At 39.0% G+C, this 17,913-nt stretch overlaps 1 protein-coding gene across 4 annotated transcripts in view; it reads right to left on the reverse strand.

Moving 5' to 3' along the window:
* Positions 1 to 5,683: 5,683 nt before the first annotated feature.
* NFXL1 (nuclear transcription factor, X-box binding like 1) overlaps positions 5,684 to 17,913 on the reverse strand; it is a 68,078-nt gene continuing 55,848 nt past the window's right edge. For all 4 annotated transcript variants that reach the window (XM_044417816.1, XM_044417819.1, XM_044417818.1 and 1 more), the window contains 3 exons: positions 15,271 to 15,357; positions 12,592 to 12,645; positions 5,684 to 8,713 (listed from right to left, as the gene is read on the reverse strand). In XM_044417816.1, coding sequence (XP_044273751.1) covers positions 8,540 to 8,713; positions 12,592 to 12,645; positions 15,271 to 15,357 — 315 coding nt within the window. In that variant the 3' untranslated portion in view covers positions 5,684 to 8,539. The remainder of the gene's footprint in view (positions 8,714 to 12,591; positions 12,646 to 15,270; positions 15,358 to 17,913) is intronic.

Below are 17,913 nucleotides of genomic sequence, written 5' to 3' on the forward strand. Positions count from 1 at the left end.
GTGTTGAGGCACACCTGTGTTTTTCAGGACCATCCATAGCTTCTTGTGATCCCCACGCAACTGCTTTTCTGTAGTCGATAAAGCATAGAATGATCTTTTTCTGATACTCTTCGGTGCACTACAGTAGTCAATGTATATTTGCAATATGATCTTGATTGCCTCTTCCTTTTGGAATCCAGCTTGGACATCCAGCATTTCTCACTCTATATAAGCTAAGATTTTTTGTTCCAGTGCTTTGAACATCATTTTGCTTGTGTGAAAGATGAATGCAGTGGTCCTCTTTTGCATCTTCTTTCTTGGAGATTGGAATATTTATTGCATGTTTCCAGTCTGTGGGCCATTGTTTTTTCCCATATTTGTTGATATATTTTTGTTAGGATTTGGACTTTTTAAGGGAGACCATAGTCTCCAAAAAGGTGCGGGGGGGGGGAGGGGAGAAATAAATACATAAATAGAATACTCAGAATAAAGATTTGTTGCATTTGCAACATATTTCTTTAGTGTAAACCACATTAATCATGAACCATTTCCAGTATTCTCCCACAACTCCTTAAAGGAAGGATAAATATTGACTTTGAAAATATTCTAAAGAAAATGTAATTCATTAACTTAGTTCCTGGCATCATTCTCTTAATCATTTATCTTTACTACAGAATTGTTGATAAAATGTCAGGCAAAGCTGCCGTTGTGGACATAACGGGAGTAGGTGCTTCAGAAATGTTTGAAGAATCATGAAAAAAACAACTTTCTGCATCACTTCATCCTACTTTGTTATTCTTTGCTGTTCTCAGAAACCCATAATAATGAATTTGAATTCTATATAAACTTTACAACAAGAAATTTAGGCTCACATACATAAGCTTGCCATACAATAAATTCCATAGTCATGGCAAGCAGACAGTGCCACATTGGCTCTCTTAGTGGTTTGCTTTTGAATGTAAATAAACAGATGGTCTGCTTTTTAATGGATTCATTCAAGAATAAGACATTGGAACCAAAGAAATGGCTTTGGTTATATGTAAGTCTTTAGGTGATGAGCATGATTATAGAATTATAGCCCCTGAAATCCAGTGAGACAGAAACAGATAATTCTTGGCTATGAATTTGAGCAAACCTCAATACAGTGTTTTCCCTTAGCAGATCAAAAAGGAAGCACAAAGATTCGGTGTAACTACTTTACTAGGGGTAGATGGGTTGTTTTGGAAGCTCAGATGTATATTCTGTAGCCACTGTCTATATACTTTACTTATATATAATGAGAATTAATGAACCGTGGGGGAGGGATGAGAATGATAAACAAGAAGGTAAGTATTGCAGAGAAAGTAGATGTTGTAGGAGTGCTGATGGCAGGCTTCTCTTACCATACATCACTCCTGGTGCTATGGCAGTAACTTCCCGCATGTTCCTTCCATGTTACTTTCAAAGCTACAAAGCCAGAAAGTTCTCAGAAATTGTCATAGGCACAATCCTTCAAGCACATACTCTAATATTCTGACACAAATAATCCCAAATTAGTTAAACTTTCATCATAGAAAGTCCTGTGATAAAAGCTTAAGTTACACTTCTTATAAGCAAATCATCTCAGAGAACTGGACAGCGTGGTTTCCTACTGCAACCTTTACAAATCAGAACACAGGACAAATTATTGGGATAAGGTATCACAAGGAAAGACCAAGGTCTCCAAATACAGGATGACGTACACCAGAAATCATATAAGGCAACTAAAGACAAGGATTCTTGTCCTAGAAGAAAGACCTAAACAAATGCTCCCACACAGAAGCTGTTCATTTAAAATCTCTTCATTGGAAACTCAATGCTAAATGATTCAAGGCTTATTAAAACCAAGAGTCAGGGCAGGTTCAAGATCAATTCCACACTAATCCCACACATGTAGAGATTTCAGTGGCTACACTTTGGCATCCTCACACTACATAGGTCTGGATATAAGAAAAGCCCAAGAATTAGGACCAGTTTAAGACATCTGGGTCAACTCTGGTCTATCAACAATAAAGATAAATAATCCATAACATTATTGCAAGAATTCAGGTCCTGTGAAAAGCATAGCATTACTTTTCATGACAGGTTCTTAATACTAAGTCCAAGAGATAGGAATCCAAATTGGATGGCGAATCCATGAAAAGTTCCTCAAGTGTCTCAGATGGTCCTAAGTTGAAACAGCAAGGATTTGGAACAGTAAAGATGAGAATCTTATTAGCAAAGGCTCCGAGCCTGGTCATCTGCTTAAAAGCAGAGGTGTGACTGTGATACTTCTCTTCCTGAAGAATGGACAATGAAGTTGAGTTCATCAAGAAGGCCCCTGTCTAAACAGGATATCACCATTCTCCCCTCCTGTGTTGATACTTCAGTCTGTACGTTACCTCTGAAACCCACACATTTCTCTTGATAGTCTGTCACAGAGAGGCTGCCAATTACCTTCCCTGTCAAGGACAAAGCAAGCAGCTGGATGGGAATAACTTAATTCTTGCCCACTTACCATTGAGAACCTGACAGGGATATATTCACCCTGGTAAAATAGGCCTAAACCATTAATCACTTCTGATCTGCTGTTGGCTATAAGCTGTAAGGCCCATTTCAGCACTGGAGCTGGACCACAACACAATAGTTATTTCTCTACACCACAATGCAATTGTTACACCAGCTGTAGAGACAGGAAGAATGGCTGGCTGATGTCTTCACTAAAGGGCTGATAGCCTTAGTATCCATTTTTAGAATGTTGGGAGGCGAATGTACTACCAAATGTGCTATCAAATGTGATTTCACAATTTCTACGATGCCATAAGTGAGTACTGTGAAACCCAGAAGAGACATGTCCTTAAGACCAGGTGCAGCAATGTCTTCCCATGTGTTCAGAGCCCTCAAAGGTGCCCAGATCTTTTATTCCTTTCCAACAGTCAATGTTCAAAGTTATTTTCTGCAGTTGCAGCCTCACAAAACCATTCTGGATGTTGCTGCACATGTATCTTAATATCTTGTGGTATGCCTCCTGCCCTGGGCCTGCCTATTGCCTCAAAAGGAATCTCAGACCTGTTTGTAGTGATACTGGAGTACTACAAAGAGTACAATGAGGATGAGCACTATTCTAGTCTTTCTATGATTGGTATTCCCAAGCCAATCAGGGCCAATCAGGACACAGCCTTTCATGCCCTACTGGGCCATTCATGAATGACGCCCTCAATCCATATGCTTGCTGGTGCAGTTCAAATGTCTGTGCTTTTCAGTGCACTGACTACTGGTCAAGAGAAGTGAAGAGATGAGTCCAATCATATCCTGATTGTATTTGAGGAACAGCACAGTGGCATAAGGGTGACAGACAGGGAAGGAAAACTGAGTAAGCAAGACTGATTTGGGGCTGAAAGTAAGAGAACGAAATTGTTCTTTGTTGTTGTGGCATACCATCAAGTCATCTATGATTTACAGGGACCTAATGAATGAACACCTTCCAAAATGCCCTGTCCCTGACAGACCTGTGCAACTTTTGTAAACTCAAGGGTGTGGCTTCATTTACACAATCAATTCATCTTATATTTGGTCTTCCAATTCTGCTTCCTTCAACTTTCCCTCGTATTACTGTCTTCTCCACTTAGTCTTGCCTTCATATGATGTGCCCAAAATATGACTGCTTCAAGTTACATTATTTTTGCTTCTGGCTTAATTTGATTCAGGATCTACTTGTTCCTCTTTCTAAGCATCCAGGGTATTTGCAAAGCTCTCCTCCAGCACCATGTTTTGAATGCATACAATAGTGTGAATGAATGATCTTGGTTTTACACTTGAAATGACTTTACACTTGATGATCTTTTCTACTTCCTTAATTGCTGCCTTTCCAAATCTTAATCCTCTTTGAATTTCTTGGCTGTAATCTCCCTCTGAATTGATAATTGAGCCAAGGTATGTAAAATCTTTAATAATTGCTATTTCTTCAGTGTTGACAGTAAAGCTGTATAATTCTTCTGTAGTCATTTTTGTTTTCTTAATATTCAGCTTAAGTCCTGTGTGTGTACTTTCTTCTCTCACTTTCAACAGGAATTGTATTCATGTGTTGCTTTCCGCTGGGATCATCTGCATATCTTAAATTATTGAGGTATCTTCAACTAATTTTATGTGAATTTTTACAACTAAGGAAAGTAATCCAGCTTTCCTTATATGTTCTGTGTACAGATTGGACAGACAGGGAGATAAAATACACCTTTGTTTAAAGGCAACCATTCTGTTTCTTCATATTCTGCCCTATTATAGCTTCTATTCCATGACACAGGTTATGCAGCAGGACAATCAAGTGCTGAGGCACACCCATTTCTTTCAGAGCCATTCATAGCTTATTTACACAGTCAAAGGCTTTGCTGGAGTCAGTAAAGCATAGACTGATCTTCATCTCAAATTCTTTGGTGTGTTCCAGTAGCCAATGTATATTTGAAATATGATCTTGAGTGCCTCTTCCTTTTTGAATTCAGCTTGGACATCAGGCATACAGGGTAACATCACTAGTGTAAAATTCTTTGTTGCAACACCTTGAGCATCACTTTGCTTGCAGAATTCTTTAAAAAAGTAAAGAAACCTAGTTTGAATTAAGAGAAAATATACAATGGATGCAATAAAAAAGAATATTGATTAGAATTATTTTTTCAGTGGAGTGAAATAAGATGTACTGCCTGGAATTGCCTTGTTATCTTACACAGTGCTTTGTGGGGACATTATTGGTCTCTTTGAGGCCCAAATATGTCTGAAACTTTCTATTACGATCCTGCCTTTTAGATGTTGATACAACTCAACATCTGAGAGTTGTAATGCTGATGGTGGAAGACCCCTGGATGAATTGACTCAAACTTTTGATTTCCATGGGATGTTTGCAACTGTTGATACTATAGTTACTGACCTCAGACAATCTATAAAGTCTTTTTCACCAAGCTTCCAGAAGTGCTTAGTCAGGATTTCTGGAATGCCCAATATAGGATGGAAACCCATCAACATTCAGACTCCTTAACTGGGCTATATCTATTTAACCTGATCTTTGCCCACTGATTTTACCTGCTTTGATTTGACTCCAAGAAACACAAGTGGCTTCCCTGTAAGTCTCAAGTAACCAGAGGGGGACAACTACTGATCTCTGAGCTTGAACATTTTCCCTGCTGTGCAATCTTTTTTCCCCATTTTTGTTCCCATTGTTTCATTTTCGTTCATTTTGATATCTGGAGCAGACTGTAAAATGTTGTGGACTCTTCATTTTTGGGAAGCTTAAACAACTGTGTCTCTTGCAGACAAATCTGGCTATTCCCTGTAATTACTACCCAAGGCAGAAGCAAGACTGACCTCTCCTCCCCACTGTCTGCTCATGTGGATTTGGTAGTAATCTGGCATAGCTATGCCTCCTCTTATTCTGATCCCTAGTTTGTCCTGTCCTGGGCTTGGATTACTATTACTGCCCACAGTCTTTCCCACTAACCCCAAAGGGAACACACTGCCACTTGTTAAACCTCAATCAAGAGAGAGCAAATTTAAGTAATGTTTTATTTCCCTTTTAAACAAAGGGGTATACGTGTGATATCCTACTTGTAGAATGAAAATAAATCAGAACCCAACCAATATAACTACTTTGTAGGTCGAACACAACCGCACCTCAACACCCATAATTATTTTATGTCAAATAACTGCAGATAAAAAATGATGCCATTCTATCATTTTATTTTGTGTTTGGTCTGCAAACACATTGATACATGAAGGATTCTGTAAAATTTACAAGTTTCAGCACGAATTGAAAACTAGTTAAGTGAATCAAGTAAGCTTTTCATGTGCATTGTGTTGTTCATTCTGTAGGATCAACATAGAGAGCAAACCATTAATTAAGATTTAAGCACCTTCTGAAACAATCTATGCACTAATGCAAGGAAAGCCAGCAGGATGTTTTACAGTGCATGACAAATAAATGTTTAAAGTGAACTATCATCAAAAATGGACATAAATCTTGGAGTATTGAATATGCAGTCCTCTATAACATGCGTTGCTGAGCTGAGGCTCCTATCAGCTGTCTCATCACTGGACATGCAGTCTCCAGCCACATATTCCTTATCCCCACAGGGTTCTTTCACATCATGTGCTATCTGGGGTCACATTAACTGGAGATGCCAGAGACTGAATCTAGGCGCTTCGGAATGCAAAGCTTGTGCTCCACCATTATGCTCCATGGTTCCTCTCCTTATATATATCAAGGGTTGGCAAATGATTCTGATTCTGAAGCTGTTTCTATTTAACTTGTTCCTGCTATTTTTAGTTTCTTGCAGCTGAATATCCAAAAAATGAAAACAGTCAGCCTCTTCCAAATAAAAATACAGCAGTTACAGAGATCAAAGAAATACAACTGCTTTAATATGAGAGTTGTAGTAGCCTAAACAGTTAGTTCTCCAGTCATTCGTGTCAAGAAGCTAACAGATCTCATTAACGTTCAAACCCAAGTTTTACATAAACCCATAATACACAAATATAAGACTCCAACTGCTATTGGTCTGCACACCATTTATCAATAGACAGATTTCTTCTTTTTCTAGTAAGGGTACAAAAATAAAGGGCTCATGGTTAATGTATGTTAGAGTGAAATGTGGCAATCTAGAATAATTATCAATATCCATTATTGTGGATATGAAGTCAACTACAGAGTGACTTAAGGCTATTAAAAAAAAACAAGCAGAGGATGGATCTCTTCAGTTAAGCACCAAATGAATTCATTCTTTGTAAATGTAGCAACACAAAAGCTACAATTTCTCACAACCTTGGTTTTAGAGTTTGTTCAGCATACTTCTGATAACTAATAACTCTGAACGATAGAATTTATGCAAATATATTTTCGCAGTTTGTAACATTAATTAATCAGATCTGATCCACTGTTAGTGATATGTGAAAATAACAAGACTAGTTACAACATTTGCTCAGGGCTCCTACAAGCATTCCACCTAAACATAACTTGGAATTTTTCCCAAAAATGCAGGACTTTGATTTAGCGAATTCTTACATGAGCATTATTTTAATAGGAAACTGACCATCAGTTAATAATTTACTACTTTAAGTACCAGCACAAGAACCAGAAGAATTTGTACTCCCTTTATTTGATGTGACAGTTTTCTCTATCTAATTAATTACTAAAACAGTTCAAGATTTGAGCAATTATCTTAATCATTCATTTTTGAAAGGCTTGAGGAATAGTTGCTAATTTGTTAACAAAAACATCTACCTGGTTAACTAGACATTCAAACAACTATTGGGCTTTATACTTAAAAATGTAAGATTTAATCCAACATATACAGATCTACACACCTGAATCAAGAATCAGCTTACAACTTGTACGTATATGGTTCCCGAAAATGTGAATGCCACTTTTACATAGCAGACATATACAAATTTAAATATATTTTCTTTCTTTTTGTCTGTCTGTCTGTTTCTAGAGGGATAGCAATACCAGTCCTTAAAAACTGAATGCTGGATCCAGATCTTGGTACAAAGGAAGTGCCCTGGTCCAGTTTGAGGAAATGCTTCTTTTCCCCTGCAGCACAGCTCACCCCATTCAACAGGGTTGCACATGCCTCTGTGTAATGGGGAGCTGCACTGACTGCTATGGGAGGAGGAGACTGTCCTCTTCTCTCAGATTAGCTGCATATGTCCAGATCTGGATCCCATCCTATGATTTCACAGCTTTTTTTCTGTGCTGGACAGCAAAAATAGAATTTGGAGTAAAAATCATATTTAATTATCTATTTCTATGTAATCGGTGTCGAACGTTGTCTATAGAAAAAGGAAAAACCAAAGATTGATTTTTGCTCTTTAGCAAAAATGGATATTGGGAGTATAGAACATGACCTATGTCAGAAAAAATGCAGCAAGAATAGTTTTATGTTCCAAGCTCTACATTAATGTTAAATGAAACATCAACATATTTGACTTCTATCTAGCTAGAAGCCTCATCCACAACTCAGCTAAGATGAAGTTCTTGCATTGGATACAAGGTCTCTGAGTCAGACAGGTTGTTTTCTGTATACAGGAAGGTGTATGACATGTGTGTGTGCTAAAGCAACTGCATCTAATATTGGGGCTGTGCATACAGTGACTCCTGTAAGATTCAAGTTTCATGCATCCTTTGATAGCTAGTGAGTATGGACATCTGTTACAGTATCAAGTTACCTGTTTCCTCCATCCACCATGAGACCATTAAAAATAACTACATAAACCATGCACAGGAATCCTTACACCTAACATGAAATATGGATGCTTATAGAACAGTACTTGCTGCCTCTCACACAATGAGGCATTTGAAAGAACCTGGCAGAATACTGGCATAGCATGTCCACCTACAGAATATTTTAAATTGATTTTGGGGTAAGTATAAGGACTGGGGTTGTTGTTGTTTTTCTACTCAATGAACAGAGGAAAATTATTGTAAACACAACTGAACATTAAATGACTTATGCCATCACACATTTTACCAGTTAGCTGCTGGATAATCATTTCGAGGTGATCGGAAATGAATATTAATGTTTCAGTCATGGTAGGCTATGAACCATGCAACCATTACAACGGCAGCTCCACATACTGGCAGGACAATCATGTTCTTATATTTTTGCCATAAAGATTGTTCAACTTCAACTTCATCCTTTTTCCTCTTGTTCTTCCGCCGTCCTTTTAACCTGTTCTCAAAAGCTTCTAGTTCAGCCTGGATAAGAAGAAAACAAAAAAATTATAGAATCAGATACTTAGATACTAGAATCAAATACTGAAACATATTATGGTTTGTCAAATGTGTCTCCAAATAGTGCATGATAAATCTGCTTCATGTGCATGGCAAAACAGCTCTGCGGCCTTAGTGGGGTGAGATCAGGTGCTACTGCATATGCTAAAGTATCTTTGGCATATAACTAACTTTGACCCTACTCACGCAACCCACATACTGGAGAGATTAGCATACGAGCATACACACAAGGTTGGAGCATTCAGATTAAGACAAATCCTAAAGGATGGTTGATGCTCCTTTAAGCAAAGCATGAGTCTATGTGGAATTGAGGTAATAGTTCCCCCTGCTGATTACCAAAGAACATGACATAATGCATTTAACTTCTGCAGCACAAGAGCTGTAATACAGAGGAGTGAAAAAAAGAGGTAAAACAAACTTCTCCGTCACTCTGGTGAAGCAAGTGAATAATCAGAATCTAAAGAATGACGACTTTTATTTACAATTACATTAAAATGCATTCTAGTGCTCATTGAGGTTAAAGAGACAATTTTTAATATTTTATTGTTAATGCCTTATCATCTATGTAAGCCACTCCAAGAGCCTAGTTGACTGAAAAGCAGGGTACAAACTCTGTAAATACTAAATATATATATGGTTTTCAGTGTCAAACAAGTTGCTGGAGTTGAATTGGCAGGATTTACTCCCCTCTCCAATAAATATCAAAAGGATAACAGGATATCTGTATTTGTGAAATACCATTGGAAACAATGCTGTACCAAGGCTTTCATGCATATACTGGCAATCAGGGCATCAAATAGCTCATTCATACAGGATTACTTAAGGCTGGCCCTGATTTTCATCCTGTGGTCCAACTGGTTTAAATGAAGACCTGCCTTCCTAGCCAAGCAACTGGAGTACTTTGGTCTGGTAAACAGTCTTTATCCATTTCATGGTTCCCTCTCTCCCCACCATCCATCACCTTGCACAGCCTCTGCTGCAGACCCCAGCTCACCACAATTCTTTCATTCCTCTCAGTCCCCAGGTCTCAGTGGGGTCGTGCTGCTAATCCACTCACACCTTTTTACTGAACCAGGTGCATAGGATGCCAGGACTCCTCCTCTGTTGCATGTTCTTTTCATGTCTCTTTGAGATCCTTTGCCCTTTTTTGGCCTTATGTAGATTCAGGCCCCTCTCTCTGACATTCCACTACAAGAGGAAGTATACCAGGGTGGTGCTAAGAAGCCACAATTCTCCCTCCTACCGTTCTGCTTCAAAAGAGTTACTAAAGAAAGCTAGTTTTGGCCACCCATTAATGAAACATCTGAAAGAAAGCCTCTAAGGCATGCTGAAAGTGTACCTTTCTTTGAACCACTTTGGAAACTGACATTTTTAAAGCTGAAATTCTGCCAGTGTTATACATTTTTTTCTCATTAGTGTATTTGACAGTCACACATGAAAAATCAAAGCACATAATTTCTCATGAACACATTAAGTCAATTCAAAGGTCCGCAGCTTGGGAGTGCTCCTCGACCCGGAGCTTTCACTCGAAGCTCAGGTAACAGCAGCGGCGAGGAGTGCTTTCCTCCAGCTTCGGCTGATTCATCAGCTGCGCCCCTATCTGGAGTACGACAGCCTCGCAACAGTGACTCATGCACTGGTGACTTCCCGTCTTGACTTCTGTAACGCGCTCTATGTGGGGCTACCCTTGAAGACGGTCCGGATACTTCAATTGGTTCAAAATAGAGCTGCCAGGCTGCTGACGGGAACTGGACGTTATGCTCACATGACTCCAGTTCTCCGGCAGCTTCACTGGCTTCCCATTGAAGTCCGGGCCCAATTCAAGGTGTTGGTGATGACCTATAAAGCCCTAAACGGCTTGGGTCCTGGTTACCTGAAGGAGTGCTTACGTCCATATATGCCCAGCTGCCCCTTGAGATCAGCGGGAGAGGCCCTCCTCCGGGAGCCCTCAGTGAAGGAAATTAGGAGGGTGGTTACTCGGAGGAGGGCTTTCTCAGCGGTGGCGCCTAAGTTATGGAATGCGCTCCCCAGAGAGGTCTGCCTGGCGCCGTCGTTATTTGTTTTTCGGCGCCAGGCAAAGACCTTTTTATTTAAGCAGCATTTTAAATGTTAATATTATTGAATTTTATTTGGCCAGGGCGGCTTATTTTATTCTACTGTATATATTTTAATTGTTATTGTTTTAATGTATTGTGTATTTTATTTGAGGTTGTAAGCCGCCCCGAGGCTTTGGCAAGGGGCGGCATAGAAATGTTTTAATAAATAAATAAATAAATAAAGAAAGAAAGAAAGAAAGAAAGAAAGAAAGAAAGAAAGAAAGCAAGCAAGCAAGCAAGCAAGCAAGCAAGCAAGCAAGCAAGCAAGCAAGCTTATTCCAGGGGCAAGCAGACACTTATACTTGAAGATCACCTTTATGTGGCATGTACGTGCTGTTTGCAAGACAGAGCTTCCCACCTTGACCCAAAGAAGACACATGTAATACCATTTTGCAATGAGAAGGAGGAAGGGGAAGAGAAGGAACATTTAAAAGCTGTGACTTAGTATACCACAGTGTGCTTGCTGATTTGGGTTGCATAACTCCGCTAAATAAAAGGTTATTTTAAGAACAAGAGGCCTGACAATTCCATTCCAAATTACTAAATGTGGAGACCTTAATCACATATGAACAAAAGCATCTAGAGGTGAGAATCTCTGCAAATACACTAGACACTTCTATTTTTCAATTCAATAATATTTGGAAAACAGAACACATGGGCACTGCCCTTTTCCCATCACTGTAGCTGTATATCAGCATTATCTTGTATCACTATAAATAGCATCCTTCTATTCTGCAATGAAAGACTCTTTTGTAATGTCTGCAGAAAAAAGCTTGGCACCTGGACAACAGTAGCTGACTTTGTTGTGAAACATTTAATAAAAAAACAGAGTACTGATTTACAAGCCATATTCAATCCCAGTGGCTGCAATTGCATGTAATACTGCTAGGGGAGTATGAATATTTGACCCCCTACAATAGCACTCTGCTTTCTCCCTACTTGCTTGTCCAGCAATCCAAGTATATATTTCTCTTTTCTTCTTGTTGCTACCATCAAGGAAAGAGCAATCCACATAAAGACTTCTAGGATGTATGCATGCATGTGGCCCTAACAAAGGATCACATGTTATCTTCAGGCTGAAAAGGTTGTGCATCTCTTCACTAAATATTTTAGGATTGTGTGTCCAAACAAGCCTAAACAAAGTAATCATATGCTTCCCTGTCTCCTCCCACAGGGCCAGAAGGCGGTTTCCTTCAGAGCTTGCTTCCGCTTCAAAAGAAAGTTGGCATTACGTTAAACACGGGAATGCTGGTCTGAAACAGACAAGCCAGCCTTGGAACCCATGGCTTGGAATTGACTTCTTTAGAAACTGACAAAGATATGTTTCCAGCTAGAAGTCCAACACGCTAAATCCAACAGAAGTCCTGTTAATCTTGGCCATGGAGAAAGATGGGGAGATGGTTTAGGAGGAGTTTTTGATGCTTATCTACACAGTCCCAAATACTGGTTTACAATGATGTACCATAATACAGGACACCACCACCTGTACTTCATGCATTAATCAGAACAGATTTCTTATAACCAGAGACCTAATGTACATATGGACCTTCTAGTCAGGCATCCAAATGAGATTCTTATCAGTGAAATAAAATCCCTTACAAGTGTACAAGATAGCAGAAATAAAGCAGTTTAGCAAGGTTGTAGCCCTAACTTTAATGAAATAGGATTGTAGCCCAAAATTTTAGTATTTTCCTAGCAAAAAAGGTGGTGGTGGAGGAGGAGGAGAGGGAGGGGGAGGAAGAGTACCTGTTGCCTTCGTTTTTCCTCTTCAGTGGCAGCTCTAGCTGCTGCCTCTTTCATCTGTGTGAATATAAAAATATTTAGCACTTGGTTCTCAAATACTGGCTTTTAAAAAATCACTAAACTCTCAACTCAGAATAACTGTACAATGAGATTAGCACTAAAGCACTTCTAAAAATAACTACTGTGCTTTTAAATGATACAGATGTTATTTAATGAAGCTGAGGTCATTCCCTCTCAGGTTTTCTTGTCACTCACTCACTTTCACATAAAGTTAGAGCCTTTCCACATGATCAGTCAAGAACTGCTCCAAATAAATGTTAGCCTATGGAATGTTAGTGTCATGTTTCCATATCACAGATTGGAGCAGAATAGTTCATGCAATTATAAAATTTGAATATTTTAGTTAGATCCTTCACATCCTCCTGTAGTGAATTCCATAAGTTAATTTTGTGCCCAGTGAAATAAATCTTTTATCATGAAGCTACCAAGCAATTTTCTTCGATTCGAGAAATTCTAGTATTTCTAAGACTTCCTTTCTTCCCAGTGATTATCATTCATTGTTTCATAAACTGTGATCATGTTCTTCTCTGAAGATGCATTTTTTTCAAAATCTCAAAAGCCAAAACCTCACAGGAAAGTTTCTATCTTTCTATAATTTCACATAAACAGCTTAGGCTCTGGTTACCTTAAGGAGCACCTGCACCCATATGTGCCTACCCAGCCTTTGAGATCTATGCAGGGGGCCCTCCTGTGTGAACCATCCCTTAGGATGGTGAGAGGAATGGCTGCAAAGGAAGAGGGCGTTTTCTGCAGCTGCTCCCCATATTTGGAATGTTCTCCCTGAGGAGATTTGCCTGGAACCTTCCTTATAGTCTTTTGGTGCCAGACGAAAACCTTCCTTTTAAAAAACATTTTAATAGTTAATGCCATTCAACCTTCTGTTTTGTATTTTTATCTGTATTTTAACAACATTGCAGTTTGAATATGTTGTAATTAGTTTTTATTGTGTTTTATCTTATGACTGTGAGCCACCCAGAGGTGCTGTGGCAGAATTGGGTGGCATAAAAATGTTTTAAATAAATAAATAAATAAATAAATAAATAAATAAATAAATAAATTCAGTTGTCCTTTTCTAGTTTCCTCTGGATTTATGACCAGAACTGCACAAAATGCTCTATATGCAGTAGTGACATAAAATTATCATGGTGTTATGATTCTTTGCATTTCTGATTCTTGAAAGTCCAAGTATATAACAAATATAGTTTACCCCTAACTACACAGTTTTAAACAAAAATGAGCAAAAGAATCTAGATTATCAAGACCACATATATCTTAGCAGATACACTTTTCATAAAGTCTATTTTTAAAAAATACATCGCTATGTCATTTTAATAATACTTTTTACTGATGTGTCTACCATGGAAATTAGGCATAGAACTTTCACAGACTCTTCCTAAATCCAGATCTTTTTTTAAAAAAACTCATTTTAACATGTGTTATGTTGGCTGTATAATCAGCTAAAAGACACTTACTTAACAAAATTATTATGAAACATAATGATGTATTATTTGGGGATCAGTAATATAACCCTGCGTTAACACAAGCAGGCTGTTCAGAATGAACAAAAGACAAGAGCACAATTGTGTGCAATGAAACTGGGCAAAAAGGGCCTTGGGCACTATGAACAGAATTTCCTGTCAACCTTCTTCCTTTGCATTTGCCTTCTCTTTCATCTTTCTCCTTCTAAAAGCAAACAAATGTAGTATTGCAGACATGCTCAATTAGTCCCTTCACATTCTAACTCTCTTGCTTCCTCAGAATACTGGTCACATCTCCATAGTCCACTCTCACACGCTCTCCATAGTCCACTCTCACACGCTGACACACTCCAAGGGGAACCCGTACTGAGACTCATACCCTTCCCTCCCCTTCACATCCCATCCTGCCATTCTTGCATACTGTAAAAAAAGCAAGCTTCAGGTGTTCTTTGCATATGGCAATATACTTATGCTGTATATGGGTCTTTCCTCTATAGTAATAATACCTATGCAACAAAGTAGCTTCCTAGGACCAAGGTGCACAAGACTGGTATGAACAAGTGTTAGCAATGGGCTTCTTGGTGGTAGCTCCCTTCCCCTGGAATTACTTCTGGGATACAGCAGATACCAAACTCACGTGCTTGCAATGATTCTAAAAAATGTACTTGTTTATTCTGGCTTCTCCCAACCATTAATGTGTTTTAAGGATAGGCTCTTATGAATGTTTAGACCAGCCCTACAACTTGAAACTTGCCCCAACCAGTCATACCGGCTATGGGATACTGAGAGCTGTAGGGTATTTTCCAGTCTAAATAGCATAGGACTACAGCCTAACTGTTGTGCTTTTATAATGATGTATTGTTTTATAATTTTTAGTGAACCACTTTGGTTAGAATGGGAATATAAATACTGTAAAACAACAACAAATAATTCTAACAACACACACAGAAGTTCACAGCATTAACAGCTTTTCACTAATAGGAAAACAATAGAAACATCATACACAACAAAGTAAAATTCAATGTGTAACAGCTGTTGAACATGAACAACTGATTTATTTGTCTCATAATCTTAGAAAATAATTCTGCATTCATTTTTCTTTTTGGAAGCAACAAGAATATATTATAACCAAGAAGAAAATTACCTCAGAAGCTTTCTGCTTCATTTCCTTGCATATTGTGTCACATTCTAAGGAAACCTGGCCTTCCTGAACCTTACTGCACAGCAGCTCCTAGAAAGAGAGTTCAAGTTTTTTTTTTATAGCATTCTTACATTATGGGGGTTTTCTTTGTTAGTCTCAATGCTAAACATCCATTTCTAAACATTGGTTTCCTATAAACAAAACAAAATTAACTCTTGATATTTAGTTTGCAAGTCATTATTCCGTAACGATGGAAGCACAAATAAAATTGCTATCAGTAGGTGCTGTCACACCATAGCATGCCCAGCCTGACACAGGCACTTGTTCATGGCTTTTGGAGATGAGCACAATTCCCCACAAGGAAAGCACAGGATGCAGGGGGTAGGGGAGAATGGGGCAGGAAAGCTGGAGTCCCTCTGGTATAGGAAGGCAACCATTCCTCTATTTTTTAATTCTATACTGCCAATAAGCCAAAGCTCTCTTGGCAAAAGTGGCACAGCCCCAGAATGACTCAGAATGTACAACAAAAAGAAAGACTGCTTCTCCTCATAAAGGTTACTACTGGATGGTGTTTAGGGAAAATCCAGGATGTGCTTCCTCAGTCTGTTCTAGAAGCAGGACACCACTTCTCTCATCCATCTCTTTCCTGACAAAGATTGCCCCCATTTTGTTTCTTACACAGCCTTGAGGGAGAGAGAGAATTTCCTTTGACAAACAGATCTGAGTAGAAAATCCTGAGATAAGGCTTGAAACAGAAAAAAGGGGGCTATTAGGGACTACATGCTCAGGAGGCTCCTGTGTGATACTTAAACCAACATGTTGCAATTTCTTCAAGCAAAAAGAATGGTGCTGGGAGCTGTATTTTGGGGTCCCGTCTGCTGGGAGAGGGTAACATTTGCCAGACGTAGGTAACATGGTGCTTGTGGGCAGCTGCGTGTCCCTAGTCACCTTCCTCACTGCCCACTGGCATTTTTTTTTTTTTTTTTTTTTTGTATTTTAAAGATTTTTGTTTTTTCTTACTGGCAACCAATATAGCTTCCAAGCAAAGCGGGAGTTTCTAGCTTCTACCTTCTTACTTTCCTGTGAAGGTTTGTGGGCAGACTTGTTCTGAGTAACCATGCCCACCCATAGCAACCATTGATGTTTCTCCAATTTCCAAAGATGCCCTTGGGGTAAGACGGTTGCTTGCTCCTGCTGCTTTCTGCACACCGATCAAAAGAAACCTTTACAATAAAAAAGCAATGTTCCTTACATTGCTGGTATGAGAAAGCATGCAGGACAGAACATAATAGTGTAGTGATAGCCTCAGTGGGCCAGAGTGGCTACTGTTCACAGAGTGGCTTCTTGTAACACCCTCCTTCCAAAGAGTGCCTGTGCTGAGGTATGCATGCCTACTTCATAATAGTGGGGGAAATGTGTAGGCTAAAGACCTGTGTAGCAATCTGGCTGATCTCTGACACTGGTCAATTTAGGTAGACGTTAGCCAAGGCAGCAGCTAAACTATTGAAATGTTTGCAAGAGTACTGAAATATGCCATGATTGGTATCCTAGCACAATACATGCTTGATCCAGCTGGCTATGGCAGGAATAGAGATGCTTTCCTCCATAGAAACTACAAGGCTATCCATTTGCCTAAAGGTAGTTAGGCAGTGAATGTCTGAGCAGAGGACCCAACAGATGCCAAATTTGGGCCACAGATGTTAAAATGGGTGAGGGCAAATGGAAAAGAAGCTAAGCTCATCTATTCTGCAGAAGGTACAATTTGCCTTTGGAATAAAGGAAAGGTATGTCTCAAGATCACTCTGTCTTTGGAAAAGATGCAGAGGGGTTTATTGATTGAGGGCATTGATTTCTCAGACTCTGCTTGAAATTAACATTAAGGCAATTAAGAGCCACCTTGAAAGAGAAATCTCAGTAGCACTGTTAGGTATAAAGGGCAGAATTGTTTTTTCTGCGCAAGAGAAGATACAAGTTGTACTTGACCTAGGGCAGGAAACTCAGCTGGGTTGGGACTTCATGAAGAAGGGGAAAGATCAAGGAATACTTCTCACATGGTTCTACCTATCAACCCTGAAGATAAAGCCAAAGCCCAAGGCTCTCCTCCACCAACCGAGAAAACTCACAGGCAAATGTGGGATCATCTCCCAAGGCTAATACATACAGAACTTTGTGCTTCTTTCAATCACAGGCCACAAAGCAGTATCCTCCATTTTTCCAGCAAATTTCCCCTGCCCACCTCCAACCATAGTCAAAGAGATAAACCTGCACCAAGACTAACCAGAAGAAAGATGCAACTAAATTCCTTGCTTAAGCAGGATTCTTAACTAAGGACCTGAAGCAAATGTTTTGGGGATGGAATCTACTTTGCATTATATACAATTGTTAGCTTTTATGTTTTCACTTTATGTTTTCATTCTCTTCCAGAATGTAAACTGCATTAATATGCTAAATGTCAGGAGAAAAAAGTCCATTGCTAGAATGAACCACTCAAAGTCCTTATGCCCTCCACCAGAAAATGGAAAACAGATAAACAGTAAATCACTTACTTAGGAATTCAATTACATCGTACACTTTCAGTCACATAGAAAGCTTCCCTGTGCAGCCATTAAAAAGATGTATCAAGAACGTATGAAAATAATAAAACTT

Source organism: Varanus komodoensis, unplaced genomic scaffold (genome assembly GCF_004798865.1).
Source record: "Varanus komodoensis strain SLA01 unplaced genomic scaffold, ASM479886v1 scaffold9, whole genome shotgun sequence".
Classification (NCBI taxonomy): Eukaryota; Metazoa; Chordata; class Lepidosauria; order Squamata; family Varanidae; genus Varanus; species Varanus komodoensis.